The 17,583-nt window shown below is 39.6% G+C and overlaps 1 protein-coding gene across 1 annotated transcript in view; it reads left to right on the top strand.

Annotated features, from left to right (window-relative positions):
- The window catches only part of nipbla (NIPBL cohesin loading factor a), a 34,694-nt gene extending 18,227 nt beyond the window's left edge, over nt 1-16,467 (top strand). The window contains exons 17-49 of the mRNA XM_028577316.1: nt 154-260; nt 360-446; nt 696-927; nt 1,472-1,623; nt 1,746-1,826; nt 2,073-2,173; nt 2,397-2,526; nt 2,634-2,716; nt 3,570-3,702; nt 4,133-4,276; nt 4,412-4,498; nt 5,517-5,737; nt 5,933-6,035; nt 6,203-6,301; nt 6,475-6,621; nt 7,757-7,891; nt 8,106-8,204; nt 8,282-8,335; nt 8,431-8,539; nt 8,717-8,847; nt 9,117-9,257; nt 9,390-9,483; nt 9,721-9,875; nt 10,350-10,440; nt 10,606-10,779; nt 10,972-11,162; nt 11,449-11,556; nt 12,143-12,343; nt 13,767-13,913; nt 14,060-14,427; nt 14,583-14,757; nt 15,294-15,488; nt 15,583-16,467. Of these exons, the coding sequence (XP_028433117.1) occupies nt 154-260; nt 360-446; nt 696-927; nt 1,472-1,623; nt 1,746-1,826; nt 2,073-2,173; nt 2,397-2,526; nt 2,634-2,716; nt 3,570-3,702; nt 4,133-4,276; nt 4,412-4,498; nt 5,517-5,737; nt 5,933-6,035; nt 6,203-6,301; nt 6,475-6,621; nt 7,757-7,891; nt 8,106-8,204; nt 8,282-8,335; nt 8,431-8,539; nt 8,717-8,847; nt 9,117-9,257; nt 9,390-9,483; nt 9,721-9,875; nt 10,350-10,440; nt 10,606-10,779; nt 10,972-11,162; nt 11,449-11,556; nt 12,143-12,343; nt 13,767-13,913; nt 14,060-14,427; nt 14,583-14,757; nt 15,294-15,488; nt 15,583-15,945 (4,838 nt within the window). The 3' untranslated portion in view covers nt 15,946-16,467. The remainder of the gene's footprint in view (nt 1-153; nt 261-359; nt 447-695; nt 928-1,471; nt 1,624-1,745; nt 1,827-2,072; nt 2,174-2,396; nt 2,527-2,633; nt 2,717-3,569; nt 3,703-4,132; nt 4,277-4,411; nt 4,499-5,516; nt 5,738-5,932; nt 6,036-6,202; nt 6,302-6,474; nt 6,622-7,756; nt 7,892-8,105; nt 8,205-8,281; nt 8,336-8,430; nt 8,540-8,716; nt 8,848-9,116; nt 9,258-9,389; nt 9,484-9,720; nt 9,876-10,349; nt 10,441-10,605; nt 10,780-10,971; nt 11,163-11,448; nt 11,557-12,142; nt 12,344-13,766; nt 13,914-14,059; nt 14,428-14,582; nt 14,758-15,293; nt 15,489-15,582) is intronic.
- Nucleotides 16,468-17,583: the final 1,116 nt, after the last annotated feature.

The raw sequence follows: 17,583 nt of genomic DNA, 5'->3' as shown, positions 1-17,583 counted from the left end.
ATATAAATACTCGACCTGCGCACGCGCGAGACCGAAGATCTGGCGGTCTGAAAGGATGAAATAAAAATCAGTGCTGACAGGTTTTGTCAATTTTGAAAATCCAAATGCAGTAACCTCACTGTATTTTATTGTGATTTCTTTTGTGTTTTCCAGCGGCAGATGATGATGAGATACCCCAAGAATTTCTGCTTGGTAAACACCAGTTGAATGAGCTGGGCAGCGAGTCTGCCAAGATTAAGGCCATGGGCATCTCCAGCAGGGTACTGAATATAGTATATTAGTACAAAGGAAGTTGGACTGTCGTGGATGTGTGGTGCTGTTTCAGATTTAGGACTAAATAAATGTCCCTGTTGTTGTAGATCCCGTCAGACAAGCTGGTGAAGCTGCTGAACATACTGGAGAAGAATATCCAGGATGGGTCCAAGCTCTCCACCATGATGAGCCATGTGAGCTCCCTTCCTCCCTCTTTCTGTGTTGAATATTCTTCTTTTAGTAGTATTTAACTAACATGCCAATTTTGTGATGTACTACAGAAATCCATGGAGTATTAATGTAGGAAAATCAAAAGATACCCACTGGCAGCAAAAGTAGAAAATTAATTGTTAAAATGCTACAAAAGATTTCTTTGCAAAATTTAATAAAAAATGATAGTAGTTTATTCCTGTAAGTCACATTATTTTCCTTTCTAACCTCAGGACCATGATGCTGAAGATGAGGAGAAACTTTGGAGAGACCTGATAATGGAGAGAGTCACAAAGTCAGCAGACGCCTGTCTGACGGCGCTTAACATCATGACCTCATCACACATGCCGAAGGCTGTCTACATAGAAGACGTCATAGAGCGGGTGCTACAATATACCAAGTATCATCTTCAGAACACACTGTATCCACAATACGACCCAGTCTACAGGGTAGACCCTCATGGAGGTTAGCATAAAGAAAAGGAGCTTCATTTCATTTGTTTAATTCATTTTATGTGTGCCTGGGCTGTGATCTCAGTGAAACTAAATTGATAAGTTTTAAAATTATTGTGTGAGAATCTTCTGTCAGTTTTATTCATAAAACTCCAAGAACTAAGCTGAGAGATGGACAAGCCTGCCTGTAATTAATCCCTGGTGTCTGGAAATTATCATCAGGTTATTACATAAAAATGACTGACTTTATAGACTTCTGCATGGAAGTATACTTTAAGCACAAATGGTATGACCTGTAGCAGAAATTACAGCTGTAATAAGATCAAGCATGACTCCCTGGATTACATTTAAGAAATGTGTTTATAAAGCTGTTAGCTCTCTTATGATACACGACCGAGTCATTCAAGTGAAGTTTAATTTAACAGAGGGCCAACATATTACACATTTCTTTTTTTGATTAACAGAAACAGAAAATGTTTTTTTAGTATATAAAATCATGGTTCGTGATCAAAACACTTTGAAAAGGATTTACAGGGTTATTACTCTTGTTCATCTAGGTGGCCTGTTAAGCTCCAAGGCAAAGCGTGCAAAATGCTCCACACACAAGCAGCGTGTGATTGTCATGTTGTACAACAAAGTGTGTGACATTGTCAGCAACATGTCTGAGCTCCTAGAGATCCAGCTACTTACAGACACAACCATCCTCCAGGTAAAAACGAAAAGTATTCACAGTGATAGACTGCAGTTCTGTTTATCAAGTCAAAAATTGCAGCACAAACCAGATGCTGATTCATGTCATTCCTTTTTTTTTTTTTTTTTTTTTTTTACCAGGTTTCTTCTATGGGAATCACTCCGTTCTTTGTGGAGAATGTCAGTGAGCTGCAGCTGTGTGCCATTAAACTAGTTACAGCAGTAAGTCTGCGTTTATTTTTTTTCTCTCTGTCTAAAAAATTTATAGAAATTTAGTGTTTATCTAAAAAGACTGCTTGCGATCTTATTGGGTCGCATTATACGGAATACTACATTGCAGTTTTTTACAGTTAAATGGCTCCTTCTGACTTTTGTGTACATTTCTTGGTATATTATCCTTTCGTGTGTTTTTACTGTTCTACAAAACTATAAAGGTAGAGAATATCCACCTTTATTTTCTGTCTCCAGGTGTTCTCACGTTATGAGAAGCATCGGCAGCTGATCTTGGAGGAGATCTTCACCTCTTTGGCCAGACTGCCAACAAGCAAACGCTCTCTCAGGAATTTCCGGTAACTTGTTTTATGTTAATTCACGTTGATTTATAGCCATTAGGTGTTGCAAGGAAAAGGCATCAAATTAAAGGTTTTATTATAAATTTTTTATTATAAAATAATAGTTGAAGCAGAGGTGAAGATTTCACAATTGTGTTCTCAAACCTACTAAGTCCATTATTTTCCTGTGTAATACCCATAATAATAACTGATCATGTATCCTTGCCTCTTGTGTCCTTAGGCTGAACAGCTCAGACCAGGATGGAGAGCCATTGTACATCCAAATGGTGACGGCTCTGGTGCTGCAGCTGATCCAGTGTGTGGTCCACCTCCCCAACGACAAGGACATGTTTGACGAGTACGACAGCAAGGTAGGACAGCAAGCAGACGCTCAAAACCACCACGCAAGCAAACATACAATTTATACAAATACAAACGCATTCAAACATGCTCACAAGTCTTTTTTTCTTCTATTTAGGTGGATCAAGATGTGTTGATAACCAACTCCTATGAGACGGCAATGAGAACAGCACAGAACTTCCTCTCAGTCTTCCTCAAAAAGTAATTACCATTCCATTTTGTATTGCCTTCAAATAGTTCTTTTTTAATAAGAAAGTTGCATTGCCCTGAAGCTGTCACCTTACGTATTTATTACCATGCGACAGTGCAGACTAATGCAGAAGAAAAAAAGCTGAAGAACTACTACTTTTTCTCTTTTGGAGCATTGCGCCATGTCACGTGCATTACTGCCCCAGTTTGTTATTCCTGATGCAGCCAACAGAAATATGTATCAAACCACCACCATCCGTTTACCCATGTGCATGCTGGGTATTGCACGAGATGCAAACAATTTATGGACCTACTTGTCAAAATTGCTCTATGCCTGTCAAGTACTCACAACACTTTTCTGTAGGGGTGCACGATTCAGAAAATGTCACGATTCAATATCGATTTTCAGGCTCAGGATTCGATTCAAAATCGGTTTTCGATTCAAAAACGATTTCTTGATTTAAAAAAACAAAATAATTCACAGTATGTAAATGTAGTTACTTTTCCCATGTGGTTGCAGTAGACATACAATTAAAAAAAAGTAAACATTTTTCATTTAATTAAAAAAAAAATTAATTACAAAATATTAATTGATTTTTGGAATTCTATGAATCTATTTTGAATCGGTAGAGCTTGAATCGCAATTCGAATGTGAATCGATTTTTTGTTTTGTTTGGTGGATTTAGTGCCGGCTTGTTAGCCTTACACATTTGAACTTTCTCTGTCTTCATTATCTGGTGGCTGTATGACGCTTCGCCCCTTTGGCCTGCTGCCAATTAATGTTTCTTCACTATGGTTTCCATTCTTTCCTACTATTTTCCCTTTTTCTTCTCTTCCACCTTCTTCTTCTTTCCCCCGTCCTCAGGTGTGGCAGTAAGCAGGGAGAAGAAGATTACCGGCCGTTGTTTGAGAACTTTGTACAGGACCTGCTCTCCACAGTAAACAAACCAGAGTGGCCTGCTGCAGAGCTGCTGCTCAGTTTACTTGGTAGACTACTGGTTAGTATGACAGAGCTCTTTCTTTAAACTGAAAATGCAACTATTTGCGCTTAAGTTAAGAATAAATCATTCAGAATAATAGGAGGGCAAAGCATCTTTTGACGACAAAAAAAAAAACATGTTAAGATGTTGCAAGTTATTACATTATTATTTGGAAAAGACATCCTATGGTCTCATGTATTCTTTGAATTTCTAATTTAGTCCTAAGACATGTTTATATCACTAGTTTTTGACCTGCCATCAACAGAATTACTTTTTAATTTGTGGCAGTCAAATATTTAAACACTTAAAGATGCACTACTGTAGAAAGTGAAATGCACTAATGCAGTGGTAAGATGGGTTCTTTCTCTTTGAGTGTGCAAGTGAAAGTCAATCTTGGTCTAAAGTGTAAAATTCTTAATTTCTTTTTTGCTCTGTCTGCTCCCATCAGGTACACCAGTTCAGTAATAAGCAGACAGAGATGGCTCTGAGAGTAGCATCTCTGGACTACCTGGGCACAGTGGCTGCCCGTCTGAGGAAGGACGCCGTCACCAGCAAGATGGACCAGAGATCAATTGATCGAATCCTGCAAGAGGTAGAATAACAACTTCACATTTGATGACCTCACTGTCTCTTGAACATATAAATTGAAGTTTATAGTGACACAAATAAGTTAAATGGAACAAGCAAAACAATTCTTTTTGTGATCCATCTCTCTCTGATTATATAGTCTCAAGGTAATGATGAGACCCAGCAGCTGCAGAAGGCTCTACTGGACTATTTAGAAGAGAGTGCTGAGACCGACGCCTCACTGGTGGTAAGTTTACATTATACTGGCTGTGCAACTGGTGACTTAAAACACATATTTGCATTAAAATAAGTAGGGCTGGACCCAAACATTTGGCTATTCGGATATTTGTTTATTAGGTAAGTTTTTGGTTTTGGATAATCTTTTTTTTTTTTTTTTTTTTTTTTTTTTTTTTTTTTATACTGTAGAATAACCAAATCCTAAAAAAATGAATGCCTTTAATTAAACAGAAAAGTATGATCTTGTAGCACAGTGTTTCCATTTTAGCTCAGTGTGAGTCTTTGTTGTGTTTTGCTGTCATTTACAGTTGTGTTTGTCTCCTCACGCACACACACGATACGGTGTGTGTGCAGACTCGGCAGTCTAACTTGCTAACTTGTTGCTCTTGCTACCAATATTAGCTGCTCTGTTTCAATAATTTTAAAACTTGCATGCAGGCTAAAATTCACCATGGTGTTCTGTCGTGATTAAGCTACGAGTGGAGGAAAAGTCCGCTAGGCTAATTTATAAAGTGAAACACTGCTACCCTATGCCGTCCATCTCAGCTGTGAACGGAGAAATTTCTGGCTGGATCAAGTTATAACCAAGCATTCTGATGTGTGTAAGGCAAGGCAGCTTTATTTGTCTATCACAGTTCAGCAACAAGGCAATCCAAAGTGCTTTTCATTAAAGAGCAATTAAAAACATAAAAACAGCTAAAATAGAATAAGACACATTTAACAGAATAAAAGTTACAGTGCAGTGTAGGAAATGAACAATTACTGCTGCAGAGGTCTGTATGGTTATACTGTAGCAGCCTGGTGTCTTTTTCAGGCGATTTAAATGAAGGTAAACGCAGTCAACGACCATGCGCAATGCAACTGCTGGCACTGGCTGGCTGAGTCCTTGATTTGATTTCATGAGTTTTCTATTAGCGGAGCATGGGTTTTAAGCGTCAATATCTTAGTCGGTCATCTTCATTTCATTGTGGGAAGCCAAAATCGTGATTAATATTCGATTAATTGTGCAGCCCTACTTTGTCCTCTAGTTTGCTAGAAAGTTCTACGTTGCCCAGTGGTTCCGGGACGCAACCACAGAGGCTGAGAAGTCCATGCGGAACCAGAACCCGAAGGATGAGGACTCATCGGACGGACCACAACATGCCAAGGAGATGGAGACCACCGGTGAAATTATGCAGCGTGCTGAGAAGCGCAAGAAGTTCCTCCGCAACATCATAAAGACCACGCCGGCTCATTTCGCCACCTTGAAGTAAGAATTTGTGACGGTCTCATTAATGTACTACATATCACATAACTTATTGACCTATTTAAACCTATTTCTCTGATTTCTTTTTTTTTTTTTTTTTTTTTTTTTTGGTCATAGCTGCCTTTCAGCTAGAGTTTCACTGTCCGTGTTGTGACTGTATAATCCTATAACATTTGTCCTTTTTGCCCTTCTCTCCAGAATGAACTCTGACACTGTGGACTATGAGGACTCCTGTCTGATTGTGCGTTATTTGGCCTCCATGAGGCCGTTCGCCCAGAGCTTTGATATTTATTTAACACAGGTAAGATCTTACCATAAGTATCTTTTGTGTTTTTAATGAATTACAGCAGCTACATAAAATAATGTATAAGTCGTTCATACAGTATAATACAGGTAATATTAGGGCTCACTGGTTTCTTTGTTTTGTTAACTGTTGGTGCATTTATTTTATTATTTTTTTTTTTATAGATCTTGCGAGTCCTCGGGGAAAGTGCCATCGCTGTAAGGACTAAAGCCATGAAATGTTTGTCTGAGGTTGTGGCTGTGGACCCCAGCATACTGGCAAGGGTATGTTAGGATCCGTGTTTGCAAAGAAAATTTGTCATGTCTGAATTGCACACACAATTGCTCTGTCAAAATGTACTTTCTAATTCTGTCCTATGCTATTCTGTTGTGAATGCAAGTTATCGTGTTGTCTTTCTTCCCGTGCTATATACGGACACTCTTCTCCACTTCTGCAGTCCGACATGCAGCGAGGCGTCCATGGTCGTTTGATGGACAACTCTACCAGTGTGCGAGAGGCAGCTGTAGAGCTGCTGGGCAAATTTGTGCTCAGCAGACCCCAACTCACAGAGCAGTACTATGACATGCTCATAGAGAGGATACTGGTAAGTTGCCCAATCAGATTCATTGTAGATACATTATTCCGTTGTGAGGTCTTACAATCCCCATATGAACTGTACACATGATAGTTTTACTGATAACTGCATCAATATTGTTTGCAATGAATTTCTGGTATGCCCATGGTCATCAAATGCTGATATATAGGTATTGATGTGTGTTCAATGGTCCTCAAACAACCACACGCTCACCACCAACCATGCATGCTGTGCCCATGCATTTCGGCGCCATTGTGATGCTACAATTGGAACTATTATTATTTATCAGAACAGAACATTTTCCAGGCCATTGCCAGTCCATTGACAAGGACATATCCTGCTGTTTGTCCATACTGGCAACAACATGATGTGGTCTTAGCCATTATACAGTGCACTGGCAGTTGATAATTATGTCTCCCTTGTAAATGTATCAACAGCCTCCTACATAGCAAGCTTTTTGATGAGGTATCTTTCAGTTGTGGTTCCGTTCATTGTACACCTGTACGATTGTCACATAGGAAAAATAACTTTCTCCCTGGCTCCCACAATATGTTTTACACTTTAAAACCTTAGTGCCAAACTAGTGTGGAAATGGAGCTGCTGTTGCGTGCACCTGTTTAACACGTATGCAAATGCAACGAGCGGGACATCTTCTTCTACTGGGTCACAGAGGTTATTTTTTCTGGGCACTGAGTTTTAATGGGAAAGAAAGCACTGGATGGATTGAGTTTGGAGAAATTTTAAGTTTGCTTATACATGATGAAAATAATAATTAAATAAAGAGTCAGCTTATTAGCAGCATGCAGTCTAGGATTAACACAGATCATTGTGATCGACGTGGTAATATGAGCCATCAATATTGAAATGCAGTCAACCCACAAGCTTTGTGCTCATTCTTTGTACTCAGCATATGAGAAGTGAAGGCATTGAAATTGTTGTGCCAGTTGTCATGGAAATGCTCAGGAGGGTTCATGAGAAGTTCACTCTTCATTACAGTCTTATGCTGCCACCTATTGGCAGAAAAATGCTACCGCACCCCATGCAGTTGTTTGTTTTGTATATGAAAACAAAAGCCTTGTTTTTGATGTAATGCTTGCAGAACATTGCAATGCCTTTATGATTTGAACTTCTTTTTGGTGCACAGGACACTGGTATCAGCGTGAGAAAACGGGTGATCAAGATCCTCCGAGACATCTGTCTGGAGCAGCCAACTTTCAGTAAGGTTACTGAGATGTGTGTGAGGATGATCCGCAGGGTCAATGATGAGGAAGGCATCAAGGTATGGATCAACTGCACCTTTTGTCTCTTCACAGTTTAAGTGAAATAAAGATAAAGATATGTCTTCCATTCTTCAATCATTAGTATTCTATTTATTTAACATGACTCTTTTTAGATAAATCTCTCTGTATTGCAATATGTTCATCACAAAGCATTTAACATATTTGTACGCAGTATAGAGCCAACCTAATGACATGTGAACTTGCTGTTTATAGAAATTGGTGAACGAGACATTCCAGAAGTTGTGGTTTACTCCGACTCCAGCCCATGACAAGGAAAGCATGACCAGAAAGATCCTCAACATCACTGATGTGGTAGGTTTAACTGAATTGCCAGGTTTATTTTGTATCCAGTAATAAAAAATACATCTCAACAAAAATTTCTTGTTCAGGTTTCAGCGTGTCGAGACACCGGCTATGACTGGTTTGAGCAGCTTCTTCAGAATGTAAGCATTTGATTCATGTGTTGGGGCTTCACCTGGTGGGAAATATATCAGTGTTTAAAACCTTTTTAAAATGAACATTGTCTCTCTTGTTCTAGCTTCTCAAGTCTGAAGAGGATGCATCTTATAAACCAGCAAAAAAGGCCTGTGTTCAGCTAGTTGACAATCTGGTAGAGCACATCCTCAAATACGAGGAGTCTCTTTCAGGTATGCAAGTTTATCATTTGACACCAACTCAAACTGGGCCATGCGGCAGATGTTGATTTTCTTTTAAACCACTGTCTATACTTCTAGTTGAGTTAATCAAAGCTCTATAGTAAGTTTGATTTTGAATTATTATACTATTAAAATTAGAATGAATGTATGTCACTCTTTCCTCTGTAGAGAACAAAGGTGTAAACTCAACACGGCTAGTGGCGTGTATCACCACCTTGTACTTATTCAGCAAGATCAGAGCTCAGCTCATGGTCAAACATGCAATGACCATGCAACCCTACCTGACCACAAAGTGTAACGTAAGTTTTGCACACTAAATCCATTTTGTTACTGTGGAAGTGTTAAGGAAATACTTATACCGTATTGCGTAATTAATGGTGCTTTACATGTGTGGAGGAATTAACATAAAGAATGAATGGCCTAATCCCCAGATTGGATTGAGCAGTGAAAAGACAATTTTGCAATGATTTTTCTGTTTGGTGAATTTAAGGACCACCAGTCGAGTCACTATAGCTACCTGATCTATCAGAGCTTCCCTGTAATTATTGGTATATTGTTTCCCCTGCAGTCTTCCAATGACTTCATGGTCATCTGTAACGTGGCAAAGATCTTGGAGCTTGTGGTACCTCTGATGGAGCACCCCAGTGAAACTTTCCTTGCCACCATCGAGGAAGACCTCATGAAACTCATCATCAAATACGGCATGACGGTGCGTGGCAGTGGCTTTTTAGAAATTTATATTGGGTACACCATTGTAGAACCAGGTTTGCTCTGTGAAATGAAAGTGAAGTGTAATCAGTGTTATAGATATGACATGATGGTCTTCCTTCCTTTTCTCTAGGTGGTCCAGCACTGTGTGAGCTGTCTTGGAGCTGTTGTCAACAAAGTCACACACAACTATAAGTTTGTCTGGGCTTGCTTTAACAGATTCTATGGTGAGATATACAGTTAGCAACTTTGATTGTGTATGCACTGTTTTTGCAAGAACAACAGAAATCTTCAGTGTTGAGCTTGAAAGTGTCACCTTTACCACATTCCAAGACATGGCATGTTTCAACTTTCCAAACAATGTATCAATTTAAACGAGAGTACACTCTAATTTTAAGTAAAACAAATAATAATAAAAATAAAATAAAAATTGGAACTTTAAAGTCTTTGTCTTTTCTTTTTAGGCGCACTTAACAAGCTGAAGGTTCAGCATCAGGAGGATCCTAACAGCACGACATTGGTAGCAAACAAGCCTTTCCTGCTGCGATCGCTCTTCACTGTGGGCGCTCTGGCCCGGCACTTTGATTTTGATCTGGAGGAGTTCAAGGGCACCAACAAGGTAGGATTGCGGTTGATGTGTCATAATATTTAAAATTTGAAATTAAAGCTGTGGACAGCTATGGATTGCAACTGTAAGTCCAATTATTAGTTTTGGCTGTTGGGCACAGAAAGAAAACAACCACTGCTTGAGAAAGTGTCATAAGTAAAGTTAGAGAAAATATCTTTGATGTCAAACCAAAGCCATTGCTTTACCATCTTTGTTGCTGCTATAACGGGTAGTGATGGCGCAGTGGATATGACACATTCCTTTGGTGTGCAAGATCTGGGTTCAATTCCCACTGCGATATATTAACCAATGTGTCCCTGAGCAAGACACTTAACCCCTAGTTGCTCCAGAGGTGTGTGACCTCTGACATATGTAGTAAGTCGCTTTAGATAAAAGCATCAGCTAAATTACATGTAATGTAATTTAATAACAAATGTTTTAATGTATGCTATCTTACAACTATGTGTCCATGTATGTTGTGTACAGGTTGAGATCAAGGAGAAAGTTCTGGAGTTGCTGATATACTTCACCAAACATGAGGACGAGGAGGTCAAGACCAAAGCCATCATTGGCTTAGGCAAGAACACCATTTTTAAATATAAGTTTTGACAAATGTAAAGGTCACCATATTTATTGTTTGCAAAAACCTATCTTTAGATGTTCTTGCCCCAGTAGGTATTGGTGAGGTGGATGGAGATGCATTGTTTACATGTCTTTGCTTTGCGTTATTCTATTTCCTCAGGCTTCCTCGTGATCATGCATCCCAGCCAGATGTTTATGCCTGAGGTGAAGACCTTGTACAATGGCATCCTGGCTGACAGTGCCTCCTCCATCAACCTCAAAATCCAGATCCTCAAAAACCTCCAGACATACCTTCAAGAGGAGGACACGCGGATGCAGGAAGCAGACAGAGAATGTAAGTAAAGTTGTGGTTGTTGCTGTACTTTTAACAGCTTTTTGATTCAGCACTCCAGTGTTACATGCTTTGACAGCATACTGGTTTTGTTGATGGCACCGTCAACAATGCATAGTGATTAATTGATTATATATATTTTGACATTTTGCCTGTAAAAGTTGCTGCAACACATCATATTTTGTGACCTTGCAGGGAAGAAACTGTCCAAAAAGGAGGATCTGAAGGAGATGGGAGACATCTCTTCAGGGATGAGCAGCTCCATCATGCAGCTTTATCTTAAACAGGTGCTGGAGGCATTCTTCCACACCCAGTCCAGTGTACGGCACTTTGCTCTCAACGTCATAGCTCTCACACTCAACCAGGGTCTCATCCATCCTGTTCAGGTAAGACATGAGAGCCAGAAGCTGTCAAACCACCCACCTCTAGAAATGAATACAAAATAAACCTAAACTCCCATTTATCAATATCAACATCATTTGGTAACATCATTATGTGTGTTGGTTGCGTGTGTGTGATACTTAAAGACTAAAACTAACTCCTAAAAGATTACCATTATTTAATGTGTTCTAGTATAGTTAAACCCTCATTTACTTCAATTGAACAGTTTTGATAAACAGAAGAATGAACGTACATATGTGACGTCCCCTCTTTTTTGTCTTGTCTGTGCAGTGTGTACCCTACCTCATTGCTATGGGAACAGACCCAGAGCCCAGCATGAGGAACAAATCGGATCAGCAGCTGGTGGAGATTGACAAGAAGTACACAGGATTCATCCATGTGAGTCGGTGTTCTGTGTTGCCAAGTTTTGAAGTAATGACTCGCCTTCATTACTTGATGACTTAAGCTAGTTCAACCATTTGTACCTGGAAAAGGAATTCCAGCTTAGTCTTTCCGTGCTCTCCTAATAACCTCCAGTACAGAATGATCAACATACGATCACTGAGTCATCCAGCAACATCTTAATGCCGGTGGTAGAATGTGCGAGATGACCCATATATTGATGTGATTTTAAAATATATTAAAGACACAAAGTGTATCCATGGCAGTATCGTATAAAATGGGCAGCTGCAGATCACGTTAAACAGTCATGTTCTATAGCTGCTTTACTGCTGAGGTGGTTTGTGGTAGAACTTTATTCCTCCATTAATAGCCAGTAGACCAACACCAGATTCTACATAACATAGATTCAGATTCTACATGAAATAGTTTTCCTTTTTTCACAATGTAAATGGCACTTCTGTAGTGATGGAGAAATACTGTGACACAAATGTTATTTATTGGCACATTCTCATGCCACCAGCTGTCTCAACAGTTGTCTGAAATGCTAAGTGTGTAACGCTTTTCTTTCAACATTCTTTCACAGATGAAAGCAGTTGCTGGGATGAAGATGTCATACAACCTGCAGCAGGCCATCGCGTCGTCTCGTAGGACCATCATAAGAGGTTTCAGACAGGACGAGACTCACTCAGCACTCTGCTCCCACCTCTTCACTATGATCCGGGGGAACCGGCAGCACCGGCGGGCGTTCCTCATCTCACTGCTGAACCTCTTCGATGACAGTTCTGTGAGTAAAAACCTGCACTCATCTTAACACGCCTTGGCACTGCTCAGTGTAAAGTGGTATATCCTCATTATCGACATGCCAAGTAAAAATCTACTTGGCCAACAGTGTGTCTTGGCACGAAATGTAATAAAATGTGTAAGTGTTAAATATGACCCTTAGGGATACAGGCAACTCAACTTTAAAGCAATACCTTTAATAAAGTTACGACAAACATTGTGGTGTTGAAAGAATTGAAATCTAATTATTTTACTGTCTTGCTAATGTAATAAGACTAGGTTATTTTTGACCATGTATGAATAGATAAAATTCTAATAAGCGAACGGTGCTAGGGCTGGGCGATAAAACGATAACGATATGTCTCGCGATAGACACGTAATCAATATCAATAGAAAATGCGGTCGATAAAACGTTCGATAACTTGTTTTTCTTCATCAGAAGAAACCAGAGGTTGTGAAGCAAGTTTGGTTGCATGAACGGCACTCACTCTCTGGTAACCTAGCAACGTGGGGAGTGACATTCTAGCAGCCAATCATGTAACAGTATCAAGTTTGGTTGCGCCACATCGCTGTCTCGTGTTCTTCAATAACAGAACCGGCGTGGAGTGATAAGTGGAAAGTGAGTGCCGCAGCGAGCGAGGAAATTGTTGATAAAACAAAGTCAGTATGGCAGTTTTTGGGGATTTTATAAGTCTGACCGTAGACAGACCAATGTTGTCAGACCGTCGTCCCCACCAACACTGGTACTACCACAAACTTGTTTTACCACCTTAGCCGCGCTCACACTTTGGAGCACAGCCGTATTCGCCAGCAACGTCCAACAACATCTGCAGCTGCTACACCGCACAAACAGCAGACCGCCATGGAGAGGTACTCTGCATCAGCGCCTTACTAAACGCTACAAAGAAATAACGGAGGCAGACATGCTGAGCACTGTCCAGAAGCCAGGTTACCAACCTAGCACTAAACCTGCAGAAAATAGTTCTTTTCAGGTTTCTTATATTTAACATTTTGCACCATTTTATTACACTTTATTAAGCATTTCTTACTTATTCTTTAATTTTGCAACTTAATTTTAAGATGATAATTGTTAAGTGTTCATTGTGATTTTAGACGTTTAGATGTTTACATTTTAATTATTTGAGTGTTTTCCATGGTTGTGTTGACATTTCTGCTTTTATAACTGAGGGGATTATAATCAGGAATGTTAAATTAAAAAAAAAAAATGTTTAAATTTAATATATTTTTCTCCTGGTCCTTATTTTAAATAGGTCTTAAAAAATATCAATTATCGTTATCGACCGATATGAAACACTTATATCGTGATACAGTTTTCAGCCCTATCGCCCACCCCTAAGTGCAATTAGAGATTGTACCAGGCACTGACTCTCAATCATGCTTTTCCCCTCTTTTCATTATTTCTGCAGAAGACGGAAGTAAACATGCTGCTGTTTGTAGCAGACAACCTCGCCTGTTTCCCATACCAGAGCCAGGAGGAGCCTCTCTTCATTATGCATCACATAGACATCACCCTGTCTGTTTCTGGCAGCAACTTGTTGCAAACCTTCAAAGAGGTAGGATAGCATTTTTAAAAGTAGCTTGCATGTATGGGGGGGGCGTGATGTGTTCCCTCCAATGGGGTTGAAAAAAATCTTCAAAAGCAAATTCCGTTTATAGTTATTTGTATTTATATGGATTTTTATAATTTTCTCCCATCCAGCTTCTGCTAAAGGAGCCGAGGCGTAAGGAGAAGAAGGTAAAGGTAAAGGAATGGAAGAACACGTCAGATGGGGAGGATGAAGAGGAAAAGATGAACTGCGGTTCTCCAAGGAGCAATGAGGAAGAAAACAGTGACAGTGACGGCGTGGTACGGCGGCCTAAAAAGGCAAGAAAACCTGTTACGGACTCGGAGAGCTCCGAGTCAGAAACCGATCTGGACGATTTGGATTTGGAAGATGTGGAAAAAGTAATGAGGCTCGTCCCAGACAATCCCACAGGTCTCTTGGACTTCGCCAATTCTGTCCAGGGCATCCTGTTGCTGCTGGTGCTCAAACAGCATCTGAAGAACCAATATGGATTCTCTGACGGGTAAGGTCTACATAATCTTAATTTCTATACAGCCTTTATCTAAATGACTATACTATCTGAATTTCTCAGTGTGGATTAGTTTGAGCAATTCAAACCTTCAGCTACATTGGGAATTCCATGACCTCTGTAACGCAACATTTTTTGTCTTCCAACAGAAAAATTCAGAAGTACTCTCCGACAGAGTCAGCCAAGGTGTACGATAAGGCAGTGAACAGAAAAAGCAACATTAACTTCCACCCACGACAAACCATCGACTTCATCTCCAACAACATGGCTCGAGCCACACTGACAAACGATGTCAAGAAGCGCATTGTCAGACAGTACCTAGATGTGAGTAATGAAGCTATATCAAACGTTCATTGCCAATGTTATATGTACATCACAGATTGCCAGTTAATCTGTTTTTGGGACTTCTGGACAGTTAAATCAGGATTTAAATCTAAAGTTATTTCTAATTATCTGAAGAAAGTTATCATTACACTGTAAAATGTGCCAAGATTGGGTTAGCATTCAAGGAAGTTCAGTATTTCATGTTAAATGATGTGTTGACCTATAACTAGGCCTTGCCCTCACACAATTTAACTTTAAGCTGGCTGCCTTTATCTCCTACTTTCACCCAATCAAAGAGATGATACTCGGCGGCTTGACCAGCCCTTATATCTACATTGTATCTGCTTGGGCTTAACTGTCGTGGCTGGCCCCACTGGCTCGAGTTTTCCCCTTCAAATCATTCAATACCTCTTAGTTTCTTATGGTTACCCAAACTCTGTTCTGTCCTGTTGGGTTCTTTGAGGTTGATGTTTAAATGTTGTAGAGTGTGAAACTTGCGTCTCAATGTTAGTTTCTTGTCTTTTCACTCCGCATAGTTCAAGGTTCTGATGGAACATCTGGACCCAGACGAGGAGGATGAGGAGGGAGAAGCGTCTGCCAGCGCTAACATCAGAAACAAAGCCATAAATGCCCTACTGGGAGGCTCCGGCCCCATGTCAGGACCCAGCCCGCGCAATCAGGCAGGGCCAGAGACAGATGACGATTATAGTGACGACGAAAGGACCCCAGGGGTGAGAGCAATAGACATACACACTAGCTCTAAAATACAATTTAAACAATGTGGGGAGAAACAGTGCAACCTTTTTTCTTCTGTCCTCTCTGCAGTCCTCTCGAAAGTCAAGGCGAGCTGGTGACTCCTCTGACCCCGGCCGTATGAGTGAGACAGTGGAATCTATGGATGTGATTGCCCTTTGCTGCCCGAAATACAAGGACCGGCCGCAAATAGCTCGAGTCATCCAGAAGACCTCCAATGGATATAGCATCCACTGGATGGCTGGCTCCTACTCGGGGCCCTGGGCAGATGCCAAGAAACGTGATGGCCGCAAACAGGTGCCTTGGGTGGACACTATTAAGGAGTCGGACATCATTTACAAGAAGATTGCCTTGACCAGCAACCACAAACTGAGCAACAAAGTAGTACAGACTTTACGCTCAATGTATGCAGCGCGGGAAGGGGGGGCTAGCTAATGGCTCCCGTGTGGTGTTCTTTTTTTTTTTTTTTTTTTTTTTTTTCTTTTTTTTGGTCCCCCTTCTCCATTTCTACTTTATCAAAATCCTCCTCTTCCCTGCTCCTACTCCTCCTCCTCAACTTGCCACCTCCAACAACACAGCCAAACTTCACTGGATTCCTACCCTCCTCCTCTCCTTCCTCATTTTTGTAAGAAAACCCAAGAGGGCAAGAATATTTGACACTACATACTTTTACATGAGTTATTCTTGCAAGAATGAAAATGACACAAAACATAAGACTTATTATATTAGAGGGACTGCTCACGTTTTGTTTGTGTATAAGTGCAGAGGATAGAATCCAGAAGGCATTAAAGGAATAATTCACCCAAATTATCCTTTAAAAAGGCTATCCGAAAAGAGACCTGGAGGGAAATGTTTTGTCAACATTGTTGTGGGAGCTCCTTCGCTGTTGTGCAGCAGATTCTAGTCACTCATTTCTACTCCCACTGTATCATAGTTTAACACAACAAAAAACTAAAATGTTTATATCTCTGAAGACGAAAAAGCTGTAAAAAAAGAATAAAACCTTAAGTGAATGTTGGAAATTAGTCTTTTTGATGTTCTTATTAAAGTCTTTTGGAGTTTATTATACTACTAGCACCCTGATGGTTTTTTTTCCTTTTAGCTTTTAGATATTTGAAGGAAAAAGAAGAAAAAAAGAAAAAAAAATAAGAATTTTTATTTTTGTTCACTTTTATTTGTCCATGCTGTACAATGGCAGAGTCCTCTGAACATAATTTATTCTATTTCGAACTACGCATGCAGTATATGTGGCCTATTGCAGGAGGATATTTTGTAAATTTAGATTTTGTTGTATTAGGTCACCCTAGTAATAAGAGGAAAGGGGATCCATACCCTTTTGGTGGAACAAATACTGCAATAAATTTTCTACTTCTTTGTCACTTGTCTGCTCAAAGTGTTAATCTGATCTTTTCATTTCATAAATGAAGAAAAGTTTAAGACCTAGATACTGCTAAAACACACACAGGCCTGAAAGGACTAAGAGGGTTGATCATTTACTTGTGAGGGAGAACGCCTACAACCCTTCTATTAGTATTTCTGTGCATAGATTTCAAAACACAAAACCTGAAAGTATGGTCATAATTTGTGGTTTAAATTGTTTCTATAGTATTTGAAAACTATCATAGAATTCAATTTCTTTTTTTATTTTTATTTCACAAATTGTGCCCTTTGGAGAATCAGGCCAAACCACTATGGAAGACCTAACATAACTATGTTACTATGTTTCATTGAATAACCGCTGCAAAGTTTAGTACAAAAAGCAGTATGTTTACTTGTGACAAATCAGTCAGATACTTGTGGGATTATTACAGTCATAGATAGTCTAATATGAAAAAACTTCTTGGCCAGGGAAATTAGCCAACATTTTGAATATTCTATTTGAATATATTCTATATAATATAATAATATTTGAATATTCTAAGTGTAATTATCCTACGTTTCCCTCAGCTTTTTAAATTACATTCAAAGTTACAAATATTAGTTGATAGTGTTCACATGCTAAACATCAGTGAAATGTTAGACTGCTCTCATTTCAGATTTTCTTTTATAGTGTGTGTCGGTGTGGACAAGTCC

The sequence above is a fragment of the Perca flavescens genome, chromosome 5, assembly GCF_004354835.1.
Source record: "Perca flavescens isolate YP-PL-M2 chromosome 5, PFLA_1.0, whole genome shotgun sequence".
In the NCBI taxonomy this organism is placed as follows: Eukaryota; Metazoa; Chordata; class Actinopteri; order Perciformes; family Percidae; genus Perca; species Perca flavescens.
The sequence above is the reverse complement of the archived record's forward strand: the minus strand, read 5'-3'. Positions and strand labels throughout refer to the sequence as shown.